The sequence below is a fragment of the Onychostruthus taczanowskii genome, unplaced genomic scaffold (genome assembly GCF_017590055.1).
Source record: "Onychostruthus taczanowskii isolate IOZ18803 unplaced genomic scaffold, ASM1759005v1 scaffold25, whole genome shotgun sequence".
Classification (NCBI taxonomy): Eukaryota; Metazoa; Chordata; class Aves; order Passeriformes; family Passeridae; genus Onychostruthus; species Onychostruthus taczanowskii.
In genome coordinates, this window is record NW_024499796.1 from 245,648 (window position 1) to 264,694 (window position 19,047).

At 59.4% G+C, this 19,047-nt stretch overlaps 2 protein-coding genes across 3 annotated transcripts; one reads left to right on the plus strand and one right to left on the minus strand.

The window, feature by feature from the left end:
• Positions 1–907: 907 nt before the first annotated feature.
• On the minus strand, positions 908–4,599 carry C8G (complement C8 gamma chain). The gene is made up of 7 exons (XM_041406539.1): positions 4,359–4,599; positions 3,394–3,533; positions 2,633–2,703; positions 2,225–2,332; positions 1,866–1,967; positions 1,653–1,691; positions 908–1,131 (listed from the first exon to the last, which is right to left on the minus strand). Exons 1-7 carry the CDS (start codon positions 4,497–4,499, stop codon positions 1,118–1,120), a joined length of 615 nt encoding a protein of 204 aa, XP_041262473.1. The 5' UTR covers positions 4,500–4,599; the 3' UTR covers positions 908–1,117.
• Positions 4,600–4,953: 354 nt separating this feature from the next.
• On the plus strand, positions 4,954–18,312 carry FBXW5 (F-box and WD repeat domain containing 5). 2 transcript variants are annotated; one of them, XM_041406511.1, is made up of 9 exons: positions 4,954–5,149; positions 5,382–5,592; positions 7,869–8,026; positions 8,643–8,817; positions 10,058–10,206; positions 11,532–12,012; positions 14,503–14,650; positions 15,803–16,015; positions 16,463–18,312. In XM_041406511.1, exons 2-9 carry the CDS (start codon positions 5,403–5,405, stop codon positions 16,707–16,709), a joined length of 1,761 nt encoding a protein of 586 aa, XP_041262445.1. In that variant the 5' UTR covers positions 4,954–5,149; positions 5,382–5,402; the 3' UTR covers positions 16,710–18,312. The 2 variants fall into 2 exon arrangements, with proteins under 2 accessions (XP_041262445.1, XP_041262446.1); XM_041406512.1 differs by lacking the exons at positions 4,954–5,149; positions 5,382–5,592 and having other exon boundaries at positions 7,869–8,034.
• The last annotated feature ends 735 nt before the right edge of the window (positions 18,313–19,047 follow it).

A 19,047-nucleotide genomic window follows, 5' to 3' on the forward strand; every position in this document is an offset into this window, starting at 1 on the left:
AGGTAAAATGAGCTGGACCCACCACAGCGCAGCTCTGTCAGGCTCGGGGGGCGGCCGGGCTGGACACGGCTGTCCCGCACCTGGGTGGTGGGAACAGGGGCTGGCTGCGGGCACATCACGTGGCTTCCCTTACATAATTCCCAGAAAAACAACATGTGTTACCAGTTCCCGCTAGGATTGCAAAACGCTGGGGCTGGGTAAAGAGGGCTGCTCCCCCCGCCGGGGCTGCGGGAGGGGGGGACGGGGCCCCGCACCTGCCTGCTGCCAGGCCACTCCCTGTCCCCTCCTGAAGCCAGAGCCATGGGCACTGCTGGCCTGCAGGTGTGGCAGGACGGCCTTGGCCAGGTTCCACACACAGGGAGAAGGGGTCGGATGAGGGCTGCAGCATTAACCCTGCAGCCTCCGCAGCCCCCTGCCTGTCTCTGTGAAAGGTGCTGGCTGTGCAGGCAGGAGTCCAGCACAGGCAGCAGCCCCTCGGGGAATGAACTCTGCAGGGCTGGGGCAGGGGAACGGGGTGTTTCCCAGCCTTGGAGATGGGAAGCAGGACTGCGGGACTAAGATTTCCTCCCCGGGGTCCCTGAGTGATCCCCAGCTTGTTGGGGGAAAAGGTAGATGCTGTGCTCTCTCTCGGAGCCCCATGCTCCCTGTGGCCCCAGGCACGGTGCTGTTCCCCTGTGCCCTCCCTTGCCCCTGCCAGCTGGACCAGGAACCACCACTGCTGTCCCATGGCTGAGGAAGGCTCACAGAGATGGCAGGGGTCTGCATGGAAGGGGGCTGCCCAGCCCCCCAACACCCCTGTGGCACCCCCCAGCCAGGAGCAAATGTCCAAGGCACTGGCAGCCCACGGTGGAGGCAGTGCTGGCCTGGCTGGGGCTCACCAAAAGGTGACTGGACTGTACACAGGCTCTTCTCTGAGGCTTTTATTGGGGTGTTGCTGGCTCCTGCAGGAGAGTGGGGCACAGAGCAGAGGGGGGACACAAGCTGGGGGGCACAGGACAAGGACAGACACAGCTGCCAGCACAGCTGGAGGGGCTGACGCACTGAGGTCCGTGTGGCCACGGGCAGCTGGCTGAGGTGAGGGCTGAGCTCTGGGACCCCCTGGCAACTCCATCTGCACCTACAGCTTCGTTTCTGGAAGGAAGAGAAGTGCTGAGGGGCTGGGGGTGGGGGGTGTCCAAGCCCAGCACCAGGGCTGGAGACCTACCTCTGCCTTCACAAGCACCAATAACAAGTGATGGAGCTGTCCCCAGGGACCTCAGCCTTCACCCCAGGGTGTCCTTGTGCCAGGACATCTCATCCTAGATCAGCCCTCACCCCAGGAAACACCAATATAGATCCATCAAGCCCAGTCTGACCCATGTGGGGGGTGAGGGGGGTTGGCTTTGCCACAATGTACCTGATGCCCATCCTGACTGATGGCTTGCCACACAAGGGCACAGGCTCTGTTCTGGGAATGGTCTGGCAAGGCCTTTCCCGTGCCAGCCCAGCCCTCCCACATTCCTGGGGCAGGACCACACAGCCATGGTGCAGCATGGATCTGGCCCAGTGTGCCCAGCCCAGTGCCAGGACAGGGACACCCCACTGGTGCCCAGTGTGGGACCAAGCCTGGCACATAGGGGCACCCAGCACATCATCCAGCATCCCCAACTCACCATCAAGGACGTGAAACTCATCTGCAGAGTCACAAAATCCTGCAAGAGACAGAGCCCAGGGGGATCACCTTGTCTGGGACCTGGCACCCTTCAGCTCCTGCACCCCCAGGACATTGCAGGGCACAGCCCCATCCTTGCATCTTTGTCCCCGGGGTGGCCAGAGCACTGGGACAGAACCCACATGGGTCTCCCTGAGGACCGTGTGCCACCCACCATAGGTGGGGAAGTAGTAGGTGACATCCTCACTCAGACCCACAGCCCTGACGCGCTGCTCGAACGTGTCCATGATGGCGTCACTGACCCGGCTGCTCCGTCCTGCATGTGGGGAGACACCATCAGTGACCTCAGGCCCTACTGGCCCTGGCCCAAAGCCCCCCATGTCCCTACACGAGGTCAGGGCCCAGGGGACTTTCAGCTCAGAGAAGTGGGCTCCCAGTTCCACCCTCACCCGCTCCCCCACAGGGAGTGACCCCCATTCCAATGTTGAGTCCTCCAAGGCTTCTCTCCAGAGTCCAGCGCAGGTTTCCCACCCCTGTGCTTCACCTGCCATGAAATCCCGAGCCCCAGCCTACCATAGAGCTTAACAGAGATGCTGCGGCCCTTCTGGTAATAGAGGATGATGAAGCTGCTGGGGTCAGCCTCACCCACCACCACATCCACTTTGCTGCTTTTCCTATGGCCTGGGAAGGATGAGAGGACAGCCCAGTTAGTTCCAGTTAATCCTGGTTAGCCCCAGCATCATCCAGGAGCTTCATTTCCCCACAAACCGAGTGTACAGGGGGTGAAAATCAGAGCCAGAGTGGGACAACCCCACAGGCACCAGCTCATGGTGTCATCTGTGATGGCATCTGGCACTTTGGGACCCAAGACATAAAATACTGGGAGTGCACTGGAAAGAGGGACATTGGTACCAAAACCCTGCTGAGAGCAGGACTGGGGACTCCAGCAGCCTGCTGCCACCTCGGATCAGTCTCCCTCACCCTTCAGCAGGAAGCGTCCAGGGGTCTGGCCGGGAAGGTAGTGCTGCCTGATTTCCCAGCACATCCTGTCCCTGCATGGGAAGAGGAGGAGGAAGAGATGTCAGTACAGGCTGTGAAGGATCTTCCCAGATCCCTGGCCGCCCTGCCTGCCAAGGCACACATGCTGTTTGTTTCCCTGGGACTTTGTTTTCTCCCCAGGGAAAGACGTCCCAGAACATGAGGGAGACATTGTGAGAGATGCTGAGCCCAAAACTGCTGAGCCCAAGGAATCCCTGCCACCTCCCTGCAATGCTGAGCCTGGTCAGGACCTGAAGGCCCATCGGGCTGGGGCAAATGCTCACAGATGTGCTGAAAGTCCCCATCTTCAGACATGCTGCCCCAAGGATAGCCCTAAGAGCCAGTCCTCGGCTGGGCAGCCTTGGAGCCACCATGTTTCATTTTTGCCAGCCTAGCTGTCCTCACACTGACCAGCCTGGGCACCCCCAGCTCAGCCTGGGCACCCCCAGCTCAGCCTGGGCTAATGGACGTGCGGGTGGCAGGATGTCCATCATGACCAGGGCGCCCATCGTGGCCAGGGCTTTGACTACAAAGGAGGGTATCCCACCCACACTTGGCTCTGGGGCAGCTCTGTTCTCTTTGGGGCCTGTGGTCAGGACACTGGCACTGCTTTCAGAGTCCCCATCCCAGAGCACTGGTCCTGTTCCAACCTGCCTGCAGCATCCCTGTCCCTGCCCGCAGTCCCTGTGCCCGGCATCACTCACAGCTTCCTGAAGGTGCTGATGGCCAGGCTCTGCCCATCCAGGATGGTCATTGTCACTGTCGTGGCCTCCAGCTGGTGGCTGTGCTCTGCCAGGTAGCTGCATCGGGAGGCCATGCCAACCAGGAACCACTTCCCTGAGAGCTGCATGGCACAGGGGTGGCACCATCTACAGGGCCACCAGCCTGGGCTGCCACCAGTCAACCACCCTGAGCACCCTCCCCCTCATCTGGCAGCTGTGCCCACAGGCTGTTCCTTGGGAACTGTTCCTGTTCCAGCCTTGCCCACAGGTGCCCTTCAGGTGCTGGGTGGTGGGATGGCAGGGCGGGATGAGCCTGACATGGGGACAGGCTGGGGGTGTGTAGGGGATGTCCAAGGCACCTGCCCACGGCTCACACTGCCCACAGCACTGCGGGCACCCCAGTGCCACACTGGGTGTGTGCTGGGCATCACATTACGCTGCAGCCCCAGCCCACCCCGCCAGCAGAGCCCCGAGCTCAGCCCAAGCCCCAGAGTGAGGGCAGCCACCTCGACCCTTCGGCAGCTCCAGATGGGTGAGGACGCGGATCCCTGTGAGGCTCCGGCCCCAGCGCCTGCTCTGCGGGCAGCTCTGTAGGCAGTGCCGGGGCTGAGCTGGGCTCTGGCAGCCCCGGCTGTGCGTGGGGGGCACTGAGGGGCTCGGGCCTGGGGGATGGGCTCGGAGGCTGAGGAGGACAGTGGGGGTCACTCGTGGAGGGGGACACGGGACGGGCTGCAAGGGTGGGCCTGGGGAGGAAGAGCACAGGGGATCAGCGCTGGACGGGGATGCCGGACGCGGATACAGGAGGATGGGCTGCAAAGCCGGGTCTGGGGGGACACCAGGGGTCAGCCCCGCAGGGGCACACGGAACAGGAGCCACCGCGGCTCTCTGCAGCCCACCCAAGTGCGGGGTCAGCGGATGCGCGCAGAGCCCTCAGCCCAGCCCCTCACCTGGTGAAGGCTGAGCCCCTCTTGAGCCTTCACGTTTTCGAGCGCACTCTGGGGAGGAGGCGGCCGCCGTCTCTGCGCCGCCCTCTGCCCCCGCGCCGTAAGGAGCAGCCCGAGGAGCAGGAGGGTGCGCAGGGCCGCCATGTGCCCGTGTGCGAGGCCGGCGCTGCCGGGAAGCAGCGGGGCCAGGCGGGCACGGCAGGGAGCCAGGAGCCCTGGTGGCGGCTGGACGGGGTCATCGCCGGGGTCAGCGGGGGCCGGGCTGAAGCCCAGAGAGCGGGGCTGGGCTGGAGCCCAGAGAGCGGGGCTGGAGCCCAGAGAGCGGGGCTGGAGCCCAGAGAGCGGGGCAGGAGCCCAGAGAGTGGGGCCGGAGCCCAGAGAGCGGGGCCGGGCCGGAGCCCAGAGAGAGGGGCCGGAGCCCAGAGAGCGGGCCCGGACAGCGCCGGCGGCCGAGGAGGGGCCGGGCCGGGCCGGGGGACTCCCGGGGTGGGCGGGGCCTGTTTGGAACGGGGCGTGGTTTAACGGGGACAGGCGTGCCATATGGGGGCGTGGTCGGGAGGCGTGGTCCTTGGGGGCGTGGTCTGACCGGGCTGGGCGGGGCAGAACCGCCCCTGCAGGGGCACTCGTGAGCGATCGCGCCGCGCTCGGCTCGCTGCGCCTGGCACGCTGCGGGGAGCTCTGTGCTCGAGCCGTCGGGGCTGCGGCTGGACGCGCTCCGTGATTGGCTGGCGGGGGAGCGCCGGGAGCGCCGGCCGGAAGTGGCGCGGCGGGGCGGGGGCAGCGGAGCCGCCGAGGTGCGGGGGGACAGCGGGGACACCGGGCACAGCGAGGGGGGAACACCGGGCTCGGGGGACACCGGGCACGGCACGGGACGGGGGGGACACCGGGGAAACCGGGCACAGCGAGGGGGGAACACCGGCCACGGGCGCCGCCAGGGCACCGGGCACGGCACGAAGGGAGCCGCGGGCCCGCGGCGGGTGCGGGTTCCCGTTCCGGGCCTGACAGCGACGCCCCGCTCGGTTGCAGGCGCGGCGGCAGAATGACACGATGGACGCGGGCTGCCCCCGGCTCCCAGACACCGTCCTGTTCGAGATCTTTCTGTACCTGGACCACGCCGACGTGCTCTCAGTGGGGCTGGTCTGCCAGCAGTGGCGCGCCGTGGCCCGCGACGAATTCCTGTGGAAGGAGCTTTTCTACCGCTACTACCGCGTGTCCCGGGATGTGCCGCGGCACCCAGGTGCGCTCCGGGGCGCGGGGCTCGGCCCGGGACGGAGAGTGCGCTCCCCCGCGCCGCCTCTGCCCGCCGCTGTCGGGTGCCGGAACCCCTGAGCTGCCTCGGCTGTGTGACAGTGCCGCGGGCTGAGATGTGCACGGGAACGGCTCTGGGTCTGACGTGGCGGTCAGAGGGCTGAAAATGCTTTGCCTTTCCCTTCTTTCCGCAGAAAGAAAGTTTCCTGAGCTCTCTAGGCAGGTGTTCTCTGTAGCTGCTGTCCAGGGAGATCCCGGGAGTTGCACTGAGTCACCACATGCTGCTGCATCCCAGCCTTCATGGAAGGGATCTGTGGAATCGCTGCTGGGCCCCTCTGCTGCAGCTCTGTCCCTTCCCCGGCTGGAGCAGAGCCACAAGCACTGTTGGCTGCTTCGAGGGTCCCAGGGCTGGGCTGTGCAGGGACACCGGCGTCTGTCTGAGGGATGTGTGGCCCTGTGACAGCGCTGGGGACATGTGCAGAGTCAGCGGCTGCCCCACAGCACCAGGGCAGGTTGGACTTGATCTGGGCTCACAGCAGGAGCTGACAGAGCCTGGCAGGGCTGTCCCTGGCCGAGCTGTGAGAAGGTTTGGGGGTGGCAGTCGTGTGATCACAGCTCTGCTCCCTGCTGAGCAGCCAATGCTGGAAGCCGTTTGGTGCAGCCTGGGAGGATGGGCCAGCTCTGTCACACCAGCTGGGACCTGGCAGCAGGAGCCCTTGCTGCCTAGGGGGCTTTCTCTCCAAGCAGCTCATTCCCAGTGGGTGATGGGGCGTGGGAGGACTGTGCAGGGGGCCCCCAGATGTGGCTGAGGAATTGGATCCTGGGTTGTGAGCAGCAGTGGCTACAGAAGGGCAGAAAGAAAAGCCAAGGATCAGGCACTGGGAGCTGATCTCCTTGCAGCAGGAACACCACTGCAGAAGGGCTCTGGGGGAGGTGGATGTCAATGGGACTCCTGCAGGCCGTGTGACTTTGCTCTTGCAGACCCTGGGAGCTCCATAGGGCTGAGGATGTTCTCTTTAGGGTTTTTCTGAAGCCTTTTGACCAAGCTTGTTCCCTCCCAGCCTCCTGGAGCTGCTTAGTCAGCTGCCAGCCCTGTTCTTGAGCACTAATTAGGATCAAGCAGTTGGTGTAGCTCAGCCTGGTGTATTCAGGCACCTCCCTGGCTGCTGGAGCTGTGGGCACCCTGCACATGGCAGCAGGACAGGGACAGCTGGCAGGCGTGGGCAGGGGCTGGAGCAGGGGTGTGGGGAGTATCTCTGCCAGCCTGGCTGCCCTGGGCAGCCGCTCGGTTAGAGGAATGATGTCCAGTGGGTCTGTAAGGTGAAATGTTGGCTTTGCTTGGCCAAGTGGGGCCTGCCCAGGCTTTTCCCAGCTGGATGGGCGAGGACCAGGTGGTTTGGAGGGGGTTGAAGCCTTGAGCAGCAGTGGGATGTGCTGGCAGCAAGCTGGTCCCTGCCTGCAGGAGCAGGTGCCTCCTGGGCTGCAGCGTATTCCAAAAAATCCTTCAGTCCTGTTCAGTGTCACTGGGAAAGTTGGCCCTTATCCATATACATGTCTAATCCTCTTTGCTTCTCTGGGATTTGCTGCTACAAGAAGTCTGTAGGCTGCCTGGCCAGGCCCTTCATTAAAATTTTTCTTTATTTGTTTTTTGTTGTCCATCAGTAAGACTCCCCTCAGTGTGCCCCAGGCTGTGCTCAGCACGTTATGCCCAGCCTCTGTTCTTCTCTTTCATTTTTTCAAGTCTCTTGTCTCATGGAGATGTTTTTTTCCTGGTCCCAGACCCTTTCTAGAGCCGTCTTAATTCTGTGTCAGACAAGACAGAGGTAATCAGTGCAGAGCTGGCTATGGTGAGGAGCAGCTTCCCAGCTTCCCTCTTGCCCCACCTGGTTGATTTGGTTGTGCTGGTGCACGTTTTCCTTCTCAGCACTGTTTTGTCCTGAGCAAGGTTTTGGTCTGACAGCCAGCACCTCTTCCCGGGCTGTTCCAGCAGGGGCTGTGCTGGTTTGGAAAGCAGAAGTGTGGTGTGGAGCTGTCTGTGTACTGGTGAAAGGGGTTTTGTATGTGGGAGTAGGGGAGCTGCTGAGGGAAATGCTGAGGGCTGATAGCTGAGCTGCAGCCCTGGGCTGGTGCCCCAGCAGAGCTCCTGGCCGTGCTCAGGAGCCAGGACTGGTTTATTGAATTGGTTTATTGAAGCCTGGTGCCATGTTTAGCCCAGCTCTGCTTCCCTCCACTCACACTTGTCCCGTGCCCCGCTCTGTGCTGCAGGTGCTGTCTCGTGGTACGAGGAGTTCCAGAGGCTCTACGACACCATCCCTTGTGTGGAGGTGCAGGCCCTGAAGGAGCATAATGACCAGGTTTTGCACCTGAGCTTCTCCCACTCTGGCTGCCTGTTTGCATCATGCTCCAAAGACTGCACGGTCAAGGTAAAGTGGTAGGTGCCCTGTCCAGCTCTTGCAGCCTCGGTCCAGTGGGGCTTAGCCCTGAGCAGCCTTTGGGAAGTCTGGAGAGGCTTGACCAGATGTCCCTGGATTTGGGCTGGTTCCTGTGGCTGCTGAGCTGTCTTCTAAGCCATAGAACTAATGACTCTTGCAAATGTAGCCTTGAGGGCTGTGTGTTCTAGCCCCAGCCTGAGCGTGTGTGGAGGTGGCCGAGGTGCTTTGCTTTCTAGGTGCAGATCAGTGTCCTGTTGTGCCCTGGGTCTGATGGAGACTGGGGAGATAGTGATCCACTGCAGTGGATCATGTCTTCCCTGAGTGGTTGTCGTGGGAGGAATCTGTCTGAACATGCTGGAAACCCAGCTGTGGTAGCACCATTCACTGCCTGAACACCTTCTCCTCTGGCCAATGGAGCAGCAGTTCTCCATTGGCCCCTCTCCATTTTCTGTCAGGGGAATGGACAGGGGTGTGGTGAGTGGGAGGCAGTTAAATGGGGTTTTTGATACTGTTTGTTTTTCATGTCCCGTTGAGTACTGGCAGAACAGATAAAGCAGAACCACTCTCAGCCTTCTCAGCAGCTTCCTGACTCTCCATCTCTCTGTAGATCTGGAGCAATGAGCTGGACATCTCCCTGCAGCACAGCTCCAACATGAGGCCATACAACTGGAGCTACACCCAGTTCTCCCAGTTCAACTCTGATGACTCCCTCCTGCTGGTATCCGGTGTCTTTGTGGGGCCTCACAACTCCTCCTCGGGGGAGATTGCTGTGATCAGCATGGGTAAGTGGGGCTTCCCTGGGGCTGGGTCAGGGGGTTCCCTTCTTCTTTGGGTCTGCAGTAGCCTTGTCTCAGCTCCTCCTGACTCCTGAGCTGAGGGGTTCCAATCACGGTTCTAGAGGGAAACCTCAAAGACAACCTTAACTCTGTCTGGGTTACTACAGCAGCACCTCAAGGCAGTGTTTACCCTCACTTCTCTTCTAAGTGTCAGTCTGGGCAAGGCTTATCCACAGCACGTATCTTGAAGCCTCTGCCTCTGGCATATGTGGTGTTTGGCATAGAGCTACAAAAACCTGGAATGGTTTGGGTTGGGAGAGACCTTAAAGTTCAGCTTATTCAACCCCCCTGCCATGGGCAGGGACACCTCCCACTGTCCCAGGCTGCTCCAGGCCTCATCCAGCCTGGCCTTAGACACTTCCAGGGATCCAGGGGCAGCCACAGCTGCTCTGGGCACCCTGTGCCAGGGCCTCCCCACTCTCCCAGGGAACAATTCCTTCCCAATATCCCATGTATCTCTGCCCTCTGGCAGTGGGAGCCATTCCCTGTATCCTGTCTCTCCATTGTCCCCAGTCCCACTCCAGCTCTCCTGGAGCCCCTTCAGGCACTGGAAGGGGCTCTAAGGTCTTTCCAGAGCCTTCTCTTCTTCAGGCTGGGCACATCCAGCTCTCTCAGCCCGTCTCCAGAGGAAAGTGGCTGCATCTAGCTCTCAGGTCACCTTTGTGGCCCTAGTCTCACCCTTAGGTCTCACAGGGCTTTCTTAGGTGTTGTCACCTAAGCTTCTTTCACTTCTGCTGCAGCTCTGTGTGTGAGGCTTATCCCTGCTGTTATCTCACCATCTTTGTGCAGAGTCCCACAGTACCAGCAATCAGGAGTGCAGCAGGAAGCAGGAGTGCACAGCTGCCTTGGCTGGAGAGGCCCCAGGCCGCAGGGGTGGGAGGGAAATTCTGTATGTGTTTAACTCGTTCTTGTCCCCAGGACCTGCTCTGGGCCCCGCTCAGGGAAAGGGTGGGAGGTTGAATTGCTCTGGCTCTGTGCACTGCCCTGTTATTTTGGTTTCCTTTGTGCAAGGTATCATCACACTTCTCTGGAGAAAAGAGAAATAATCTGTCTCTGTAGCAGTGGCTGGGAGCTGCATGGGGGTTGGCCTCTCCTGCAGAGACCTTGATCCACTTCCTTTGTCCCACACGGTTTCTTCAGAGCTCTTGCTGGAAGTCACTGCCTCACACTCATGTTTCCCTTGCAGAGAACTTCACTCTGCTTTCCAGGGTGAGGAATAAGCCCTATGATGTGTTTGGCTGCTGGCTGAATGAAACCAACTTGATATCAGGCAATCTGCATCGGATTGGGCGCATAACCTCCTGCTCGGTGCTGTGGCTGAACAATGCTTTCCAGGTGAGCTGCTTTCCTTCCAGCTTCACAGGCAGTGCAGCTTTCTGCTGGCTCCTGGGGGAGGGAAAGCTGCAGGGAGGATGGCTCAATCCTCCTGTCCTCCCTGTTTGTCTCCTCTGACTTGCCCTCAGGATCCTGAGCTCAAGGCAACCCTTGCATGAGGTTTCTCCATGCTCAGTGTTGTGATACTCACTACAATATTCTAACTCTGCCCTCAGATCTCATTAACTTTTGCCACATTAATTAGGCTGAGGTGTTAGTTGGCTGCAGTGCTCCAGAGCGTGCATTGCCCAGCAGGGGCTGCTGAGGTCCTCGATAGTCCGAAGCTGGTCCTGGGACTGCTGTAGCCTGGCGTGTGTCCCAGAAATGGCCCTTCTCCCACTTGGTAGCTCAGTGTGTTTGTGTGAGCTGGAGGCTGAGCTCGGTCCTGCCTGGCCTTGCTGAGGTTTCTTGGGCCAGGTGCTGTCTCTGATTCTGTGGTGAGACTCGGAGTGCCGGGTGTGCTGGCCCCAAACTGCTCGTTCCCTCCCTGGCACTTGGGCTGCTGAGTCGCGTTCACCGTGTTTTGCCTCTGTTTCAGTGCCACACCTGCACATCCCCATGTTTTGTGATTTTAACAAGATGCTAACCCCAGGTAAAATCCTGTGGTAGCAGAGACTCTTCCCACAGGCACATCTCTGTGCTACACTGAGGCATTACACCAGCATTACACCTTCCAGCCCTGAGAGGCCAGGAAGGACCTTGCCCATAACAGGGGTGTGGGAGTACAGCTGCAGGCTGGGAACAGGCAGAGAGGGACCTGCTCTGTATGTGTGGAGTAGATACCAAGCTGCCTCTGCTGAGGGGTACAAGCACACTCCAATAGCACAAGGATTCTCTGCCACTGCTGTTGTGGGCCAGAGGGATCCTACTTCATGCTTATCACAGAGGCCTGTTCCTGAAATCCTTGTCAGTCATAGAATGTAGAGCATCCTAAGGTGGAAGGGACCCACAAGGATCAAGTCCAGCTCCTGGCCCTGCACTGTAAAGCACCAGGTAGCACCAGCTGATTACCTCAGGCTATGGTGGCAGCAGGGCTGCCCAGCTGCTGTGCTTCCTCGCTCCACTGCTGCCTGCCTGCAGGAACGTTTTCCCTTGCTCTGTCTCCATCCGGGATAGGAAGGAGCTCAGTAGAGCTGGCAAGCCTGGGGCCCCTTGTTGTGTCAGTGCCCCACACACGGTGTGGAGGGATCCATGGGGGCTGGTGTCACTGCGCTAGCTCAGGTCTTGGTTTGTGCTGTGGGAGTGACTTGGGGTGGTTCCTGCTCACTTCTCCCCTCTGCTTGCAGGGCATTGAGTCCGAGAATGTGAATGTAGTGAAGAGACTGTTCAAAATCCAGAACCTGAATGCCAGCACCATCCGGACCGTGATGGTGGCTGACTGCAGCCGGTACGATTCCCCGGATCTGCTCCTGGACTACGAGGAGCAGCTGGCTGCTTCCTCCACCTGCCCCGTCTTTGATCTCGGCAGTGACAGTGAGGAAGAAGGGGCCAAGCCCAAGCCGCCTCCGGAGCCAGCCGTACAGGAATTGCCGGATGCTGGGGGTGTGCCAGCAGAGCATGGGCTGCAGCAGCTCTTTGATGGTATCATGGAGGGCCACGTGAGGCCTGCCATGACCGAGACAGAGCTGGAGACAAGGGTGGCCGAGCTGTTTGTGCGAAACAGAACTAAACCGCCCGAGCCAAACCTGCTCCCCACAGACAGCAACAGCAAGACAAAGTACTTGATCTTCACCACAGGATGCCTCACCTACTCCCCCCACCAGATAGGTAATGCTGGGTCTGAGCCTGGGACAGCCGGGGCTCCCTGGGCTGCAGCTGCGCTTGGGATTTGGGTCTTTCTGCACAAAGGCTTGGTCTTTCTACCATCTGTTCATGAGGTGTGAGCTGGGGTTTGCTCTGGGTTCTGAGAGACCCCATCACTGTGGGGAGTTTCACCTCCACCACTTGCCTGAGGGTTGTTTTGTTGCTGCCAGTATGACACGTGGCTGAAGTCATGGCAAGGGCTGAGCAGAAAAGCAAGAAGGAGCTTCTGGTTAAGGACACCAGCCATGAGCAGCAGTGGGTGCAGGGGCAGGACAGCAGTTGCCCTGGAGGAGTGTGTGGGGGGACCTCGGTCCTGTTCTCTTGCGGGGGTAGACAGGGCTGGTCTGAGCAGCATGGGGTTGATGTGTGAGTCACTTGTGCAGTGCCCCTGCCCCTTTCCTGCCTCCCCTCTGCCATGGGCGGGATCACCCTTTTGTGGGCATCCAGCCTCAGTGAGACACTTGAGACTGGGGAGGTTTCCAAGGGGATTATTCACTGCCCCAGCCTGTGTTTGTGTGGTGAGCAAGGCAGGTTGCAGCCTCCTCCACTGTACTAGTGGGGTGCAATGTGCTGTGGGTGCAGCATGCGCCAGGCCGTGGCATTGCAGGTGACCTTGTCCTGTGTTAGGATGTCACGTGCTCTCATCTGGAGCACCCCTGTTAAGACAACAGGTCTAGCAAAGCCTGAATTTACAGGAAACCCTTCAGGGAGCTCCTCATTGGGGGGCAGGAGCAGGGAGACTGGCTGTTTCCCCAAGAGACCCTAAAGGTGACAGAGGTGGAAAGGACCAGGAGTGTGGGGAAGGAGGGAGCTGCTCTCAGACAAGACTGCTATGAAGCCAGACAGTTTCAGTTCTTTTCACTGCTCACACAGTTACAGCCTTGCTTTCTTGCTCTCCTGACTTTCCCATTACATGGTCCCACACCAGTACAGCCCAATAAGGCGGGGGAAGACAGTTTACAGAGCTGTAAGCAGCTTAGTCTTTGCCCACCTCAGTTAGGAATATGACCTGGACTGAATGAGCTCTGCTTCATGCTCCTGCCTGTGGGCTGGGTTTGCAGACAGCCGTGGTGACTCAGCCCTGGGCTGAGCCAAGGCCACCTCGCAGACTGCAGCCTGCCACACACCGAGGCAGGGCCTTTGGGCTCCCGAATTCCTCCGCAGCGTCCCAGGGCTGAGGGATTTGTGCGACGCCTTTGAGCTCTGTGACTCTCTGGCTGGCAGCCAGCACTTGCAGTACAGGCTGCTGCTTGCAGGGCTGGATGCTGGCTCAGATCCTGTCCCACCGTGAGTCACTGCAGTGTCGTTTGTCCTTTGGTTTGTGTGCAGAACTGGCCCTGTGCACCTGCTCTGTGCCCACAGGACCTGAAGGAGCTCACTCTGTGCTCACCTCTCACTATGCAGTGCTGCTCCAGCGTGAAATCGAGTTCCCGTTTCTCATGGTGATTCCAGGTTGAGCAGCCTGGCCTGCTGACTCATGTGTGTTTGAGTTTGGAACAGGGAGCATGGTGCTGTGGAAGTGAGGATGAAGATGCTGGTGAGCAGCACCAGTGGGGTGGAAGAACACTAGTCCTGTCTCAAAGGTCCCAGGCTCAGGGGCAGAAATATTAGGAATGGCTTTGAACATGAGCTGTAGTGGGGTGTCACCTGTGTCTTGTTGGGCTGCAGGAGACGGCTAAAATCAAAGGTGTTGTTAGCAATTCCCGCAGAGGGGTGATGGGATGGGATGGGTCAGGCTGGGCCACCTTCCAGCTCCCCCTGGACCTGCTGAGGATGAACCCTGTGTGTGCCCAGGAGCTACTGAGGCTCACAGGGGTCCTCCAGGAAGCCATTGGGGATGGACCATTTATGGATCAATTTGTGTTTTGGACCTCTTCAGAGCTGGAAGGGGACAGGGCTTGACCATCACTTGTCTCATTTAGTCAGGAGGTTCAGAAGCTACAGAGCACTTGAGCACAGTTTGGGTTTAAATGTCTGTACTTTGAACTTTCTGGGACAGATCCCCTCCTGCACTTGACAGTGTCAGGGGAAAACCCTGCCACAGCCAGTGCATCTGCTGGGCTGCTCCAGGCTGGCTACTGCAGAGAATGGGCTCAGCCCAGGGAATCATTTGGAGAAAAACCCTTCTACAACTAGCGTGTCTTCTGCGCCAACGCAGCTTCCATGTGCTCCAGAGATGGGCTGAGGCACGGTTTGCCTGTACCCACAGGCACTGGGATGTCCCTGTCTGGGGTTGGATGTGTCAGAAGCTTGCTCCTGGGCAGGGTCCTGGTCCAAACCCAGTGAGCTGAAGGAGCCTGGCCAGGACAGCAGCCCTGTCCCAGACCTTGCACAGCAAGCTGGTTCTCCTTTCTTAGCAGCCCCAAGCAAAGCCCCTCCCCGAAGCCTGGGACCTCCCCCAGCCCTGCTGGCAGCAGCCTGTGGAACTGCCTCCGTCTGCTTTCTGTCCCACAGGGATTAAAAGGATCCTGCCCCATCAGATGACGACTGCAGGGCCAGTGCTGGGGGAGGAACGGCGCTCGGATGAGTTCTTTGACTCCCTGGATCACGTCATCGACATCCATGGGCACATCATTGGCATGGGCCTCTCCCCTGACCACCGGTGAGCACAGAGGGCTTCAGCAACTGCCAGGGTGGGCAAGAGCTGCTCACAGGCTCTGTGGGGTGATCAGGACATGAAGTATGGTGCCTGATGAATTGGGTGCCTGCTGATCCAGGTGATGATGGTGTGTTACTGCTGAGCTTCCCCCCCAGCCATGGCAGGAATGTGTTCCTGAGCCAGCTCAGGACAGGGTGGTTCCTTCTAAGAGTGGAGAAGCTGCCCACACCAATGTGTCTTGTTCCTGAGGTAGATCACCCAAAGAATCCTAGGATGGTTTGTGTTGGAAGGTAGCTTAAAAAACATCTATTCCCCACCCCCTGCCACGGGCAGGGACACCTTCCACTACTCCAGGCTGCTCCAAGCTCTGTCCACTTGACCTTTAACACTTCCAGGGATCCAGGGGCAGCCACAGCTGCTCTGGGCATCATGTGCCAGAGCCTTCCGACCCTCACAGGGAACAGTTTATTCCCAGTATCCCATCAATCCCTGCCCTCTAGGAGTGGGAAGCCATTCCCTGTGTCGTCTCTCCATCCCTTGTCCAAAGTTCCTCTCCAGCTCTCCTGGAGCCCCTTTAGGCACTGGAAAGGACTCTGAGGTGTCTCTGGAGCCTTCTCTTCTCCAAGCTGAACACCCCCAGCTCTCCCAGCCTGGCTCCAGAGCAGAGAGGCTCCAGCCCTTGGAGCATCTCTGTGGCCTTCTCTGGAGTTGAGCATCTCCACATCCTTCTTTGTTGGGTTCCCAGAGCTGGAGGCAGCTCTGCAGGTGGGGCCTCACCTGAACGGAGCAGGGGGGCAGAGCCTTCATGTGCTGCCCAGAAGACAGCCCCATCCTTAAAGATAGTTTCAGTGAGATTAGAGAGGTGTCACCTGACCCCTAGCATGGAGCAGAGGGGCAGAGCCCCCTTTCATGTGCTGCCCAGAGGACAACCCCATCCTTAAAGATAGTTTCAGTGAGATTAGAGAGGTGTCACCTGACCCCTAGCATCACCTTTCAGGTGCAGTGGTCCTTTCCATGGCCAGGAGCGTTCCAGCAGCCTGTTCCCTGTTTCAGCCTGGATTTCAGTGAGCTGGGCTGCAAGCTTCATCCTTGCTGTGCCAGGGGGCTCTGTGAGCTCTGGTGCAGTGCAGGTAACCCCTCCCTGCCCTCCCCAAGGTACCTGTACGTGAACAGCCGGGCCTGGCCACGGGACTGCGTCATCTCGGATCCGATGCAGCCGCCTCCCATCGCGGAGGAGATCGACCTGCACGTCTTTGACCTGAAGACCATGAAGGAGGTGAAGCGAGCGCTGCGCGCACACCGGGCCTACACACCCAATGAGGAGTGCTTCTTCATCTTCCTGGACGTCAGCAGGGACTTTGTAGCGAGGTGAGGGGGTGGGCAGGATCCTGATCCTGCATCTGGGAAGGCCTGGGCCTGTTGCTATGTGATGGTCAGGTGAGCAGAACACTCCTGCGTGTTGGAAGGGAGTGGGACTGGCAAGAACAGAGGGACTGACTTGCAAAGTGCTAGTAAAGGGTGGCTGCCCTGGTCCTGCTGTAAATCCCGGAGGAAAGGGTAAATCTGGGGCTGTGGTGTGTTTGGTGGCAGGTGGCAAATGCCCTTCTTGGGGCTGTAGGTGCTGCGGGGTGAGCTGAGGGGCCCTGGATCCCAGAGGGAGCTGCCTGTGAAGTATGAAGCTCATGGAGACAGGGGCTTGGGTACCCTCTGCCCCCCTCCCTGTGGAAGGACAGGAGTGGGAAGGGCAGGGTGTTGGGGCTGCTGGGCTGACACTGGGACCTGTGGGACACCCTGACCACTGTCTCTTCACCCCAGCGGGGCAGAGGATCGACACGGCTACATCTGGGACCGGCACTACAACATCTGCCTGGCCAAGCTGCAGCATGACAACGTGGTGAACTCAGTGGCATTCAGCCCGGTGGAGCAGGAGCTGCTGCTGACAGCCAGTGATGACACCACCATCAAGGTGTGGCGGTCCCCACGGGCCGTGCGCATCCGGCAGGCCAGGAGGCCGCGGCCCAGGAAACTGCTCTTCTCCTGGCTCTTGAACCAGAAAAGCTGAACCCAGGTACATCTGCTCCTGCAGCTTCCTCACTGCAGCACCTCCTTCTGATCTCACAGAGCCCTGAGCCCTGCACAGAGATGAGCTCTAGGCACACAGATCCTATGGCTGAGCCAGGAGGGGCCCTGGCAGCAGGAATCGCCTCCTCCTTGAAGCATCGGCTTCAGACAGGACATAAGAGCTGGGGCCCTGTTGTGGTTCTGTTGGGCAGCAGCTGAGCTGGTCACTGCAGGGTGGGCTCCCACAGCTTCTCACCAGCATCGCTACTTGGGCATAGCTCTCTGGGTGAGCTCTGGCACAGGGGACACTGAGGCACGTCCAGTGTGGGCCTGTGTGAGCTGGGTACGTGGCCAGCCACACTGGGAGCCACCAGCTGCAGAGTGGCAGGAGCCACGGTGCAGCTGTGCTGCCTGACTGCAGGACTTTCTTAATATTGGCGTTTTATTAATGTGTGTTTGTCCCAAAGCTCCATGGGCAACTCGTCTGGCTGCTGCGGAATGTCAAGTGCCTCTTCCCCATGGCACCTCTGCCCAGGAGGGCAGCAGGGACTGGGGGCAGTGAGGGGGCAGCAGGGCCAGGGCTGGGAGCCTGACTGGCCCCAGGGTCTGTGTATTGGTATTGCCAGTTTCCAAACTTGGGAGGGGGGAGGGCTGGTGGTCACATGGTGCTGGCTTTGCCTCTGTCTTCCTCTGAGTAGCACTTCAATAAGCTATGGATCGGGAACGTATTTATTGCGGGGGATCTGCTGTCTCTTTCTGGGGTACCCATGAGGACAGCTTACCTCCTGCCCATGCTACCCATGGCACTTTAGGTTCTTTTGGTATGTTCTCTGTGAATAGGTGTAGGCACCCACAAGTGCTGCAGGTATTCATTCTCCTGCAGGTGATGGGGATGGAGCCCTCCTGCCTGCAGCTGCTGCCCTCCTGACAGCTGAATAAGCTCCCTGTCCCTGGGGCTGACCCACCATGGAGGGGGTCAGCTCCTCCAGGACCCCACAGGCAGCGGGGATGGTCACTTGGAGTTATTATGGACTCAGTGGTGTTCACTGTCTGTCCCTTGAGCTTCTGTCCCTGTAGCAAGTACCCAAATGTCAGAGCCTAAAATGAAGCTCCTAATCTTGACCTGACCTAGATGGGGTCCTGAGGAGCTGCTGTCACTCCTGGAAGCAGGGCTGGGAAGGAACCAGAGGGGGAGGAATTTTGGGGCCCCCCTGGAAGCTCCAGTGCAGGTGCCTGTGCCACTCCCAATCTGGGGTTGCTGATAAACCTGACAGAGGTGGCATCTTCTGTCACAATGGCACTGATGGCTTTAACAGCCTCTGCAGCAGGAGGGTCAGCACCTGTGTCCTGCTGTGCCCCAGCTTCATCCAAAACCCCCGTACTCAGGTTTTCTGTCATGAAATTAGGGGTTCCTTCCTGTGTGTGCACACAGGCTCCACATCCTACTCTGTCCAGTCACACAGTGAAGGAACGGCCTCCCCTTCCTCCCCCAACTGTGAACTCTCCACCCATGGCTCAGTGCAGCAGCAAGCAAGGCACTGAGGTGTTGTTTGTACTGAGTTTTGCTCTTCACTCTGGCATTGAATAAATACTCTGCTAAAGCATCTCTGCAATGTGAGCTTGTTTTTCCAAGCACTGTGCTGTTGAAGCAGAGCTGAGGCCAGGACTGTCACAGGGCTGGGCTGGAGCACTGCAGGAGCTGCTGCCCAGCCTGTGGTTACCTGCCCTGGTGGGGGGCGTGTGGCTAGAGCTGTGAGCAACAGGAGAGAGGCAGGGGATGGCCCAAGGGCAGCAAGCCCCCATGGCAGCCAGGGCTGAACACTGCAGGCTCCAGGACAGGCCAGCGGCTAGATCCCTCCTGGATTTATGTTTTTCCAAGCACTAACAGGCACAGAACAGGGGTAAGCAGAGAGCCCTCCAATGCTGTTTGGCATTCCTGTGCCACAGCAGCCTCCTGAGCCGCAATGCCACTGTCCCCTCATTGCCCTTTGCATCTCCCTGGTGCAGCAGCTGCTGTGGTATGAAGGGGATCTGAGGGCTTCCCAGAGGGGACAGGTGCCCATGGTCATTCCTTGTGTTTCTCCCTTCCATACACAGTGAGTAAAGGCCACCAGGCTGCTGCCCTCAGGTTTATTCCCTGGGCTGGTGCTGCAGCTTGGGAGGGCAGGAACAGGCATCCTGCAGGCACTGGGCTCCCAACAGCAGTGAGGGAAAAGCAGCCTGTTCTGGAGGAGCTCAGAGCTGTTACAACCCAGGAACAGGAGTGTTGGATTTGCCTTAGCAGCAGTGGAACCACTGGAAGCACTGGCCCAGCACTGCTGCACTGGCTCCCACTGGCC

What these genes read in the sequence shown, in the direction of transcription:
- FBXW5 (XM_041406511.1), top strand. Translation starts at nt 5,403, where the DNA reads ATGGACGCGGGCTGCCCCCGGCTCCCAGACACCGTCCTGTTCGAGATC. An exon ending in GGATGTGCCGCGGCACCCAG is followed by an intron (nt 5,593 to 7,868) that starts GTGCGCTCCGGG and finishes TCTGTGCTGCAG; the next exon opens with GTGCTGTCTCGTGGTACGAG. An exon ending in CTACTCCCCCCACCAGATAG is followed by an intron (nt 12,013 to 14,502) that starts GTAATGCTGGGT and finishes TCTGTCCCACAG; the next exon opens with GGATTAAAAGGATCCTGCCC.
- C8G (XM_041406539.1), bottom strand. Translation starts at nt 4,499, where the DNA reads ATGGCGGCCCTGCGCACCCTCCTGCTCCTCGGGCTGCTCCTTACGGCG. An exon ending in CATCTCTGTTAAGCTCTATG is followed by an intron (nt 1,968 to 2,224) that starts GTAGGCTGGGGC and finishes CCCCACATGCAG; the next exon opens with GACGGAGCAGCCGGGTCAGT. An exon ending in CTACTACTTCCCCACCTATG is followed by an intron (nt 1,692 to 1,865) that starts GTGGGTGGCACA and finishes TGTCTCTTGCAG; the next exon opens with GATTTTGTGACTCTGCAGAT.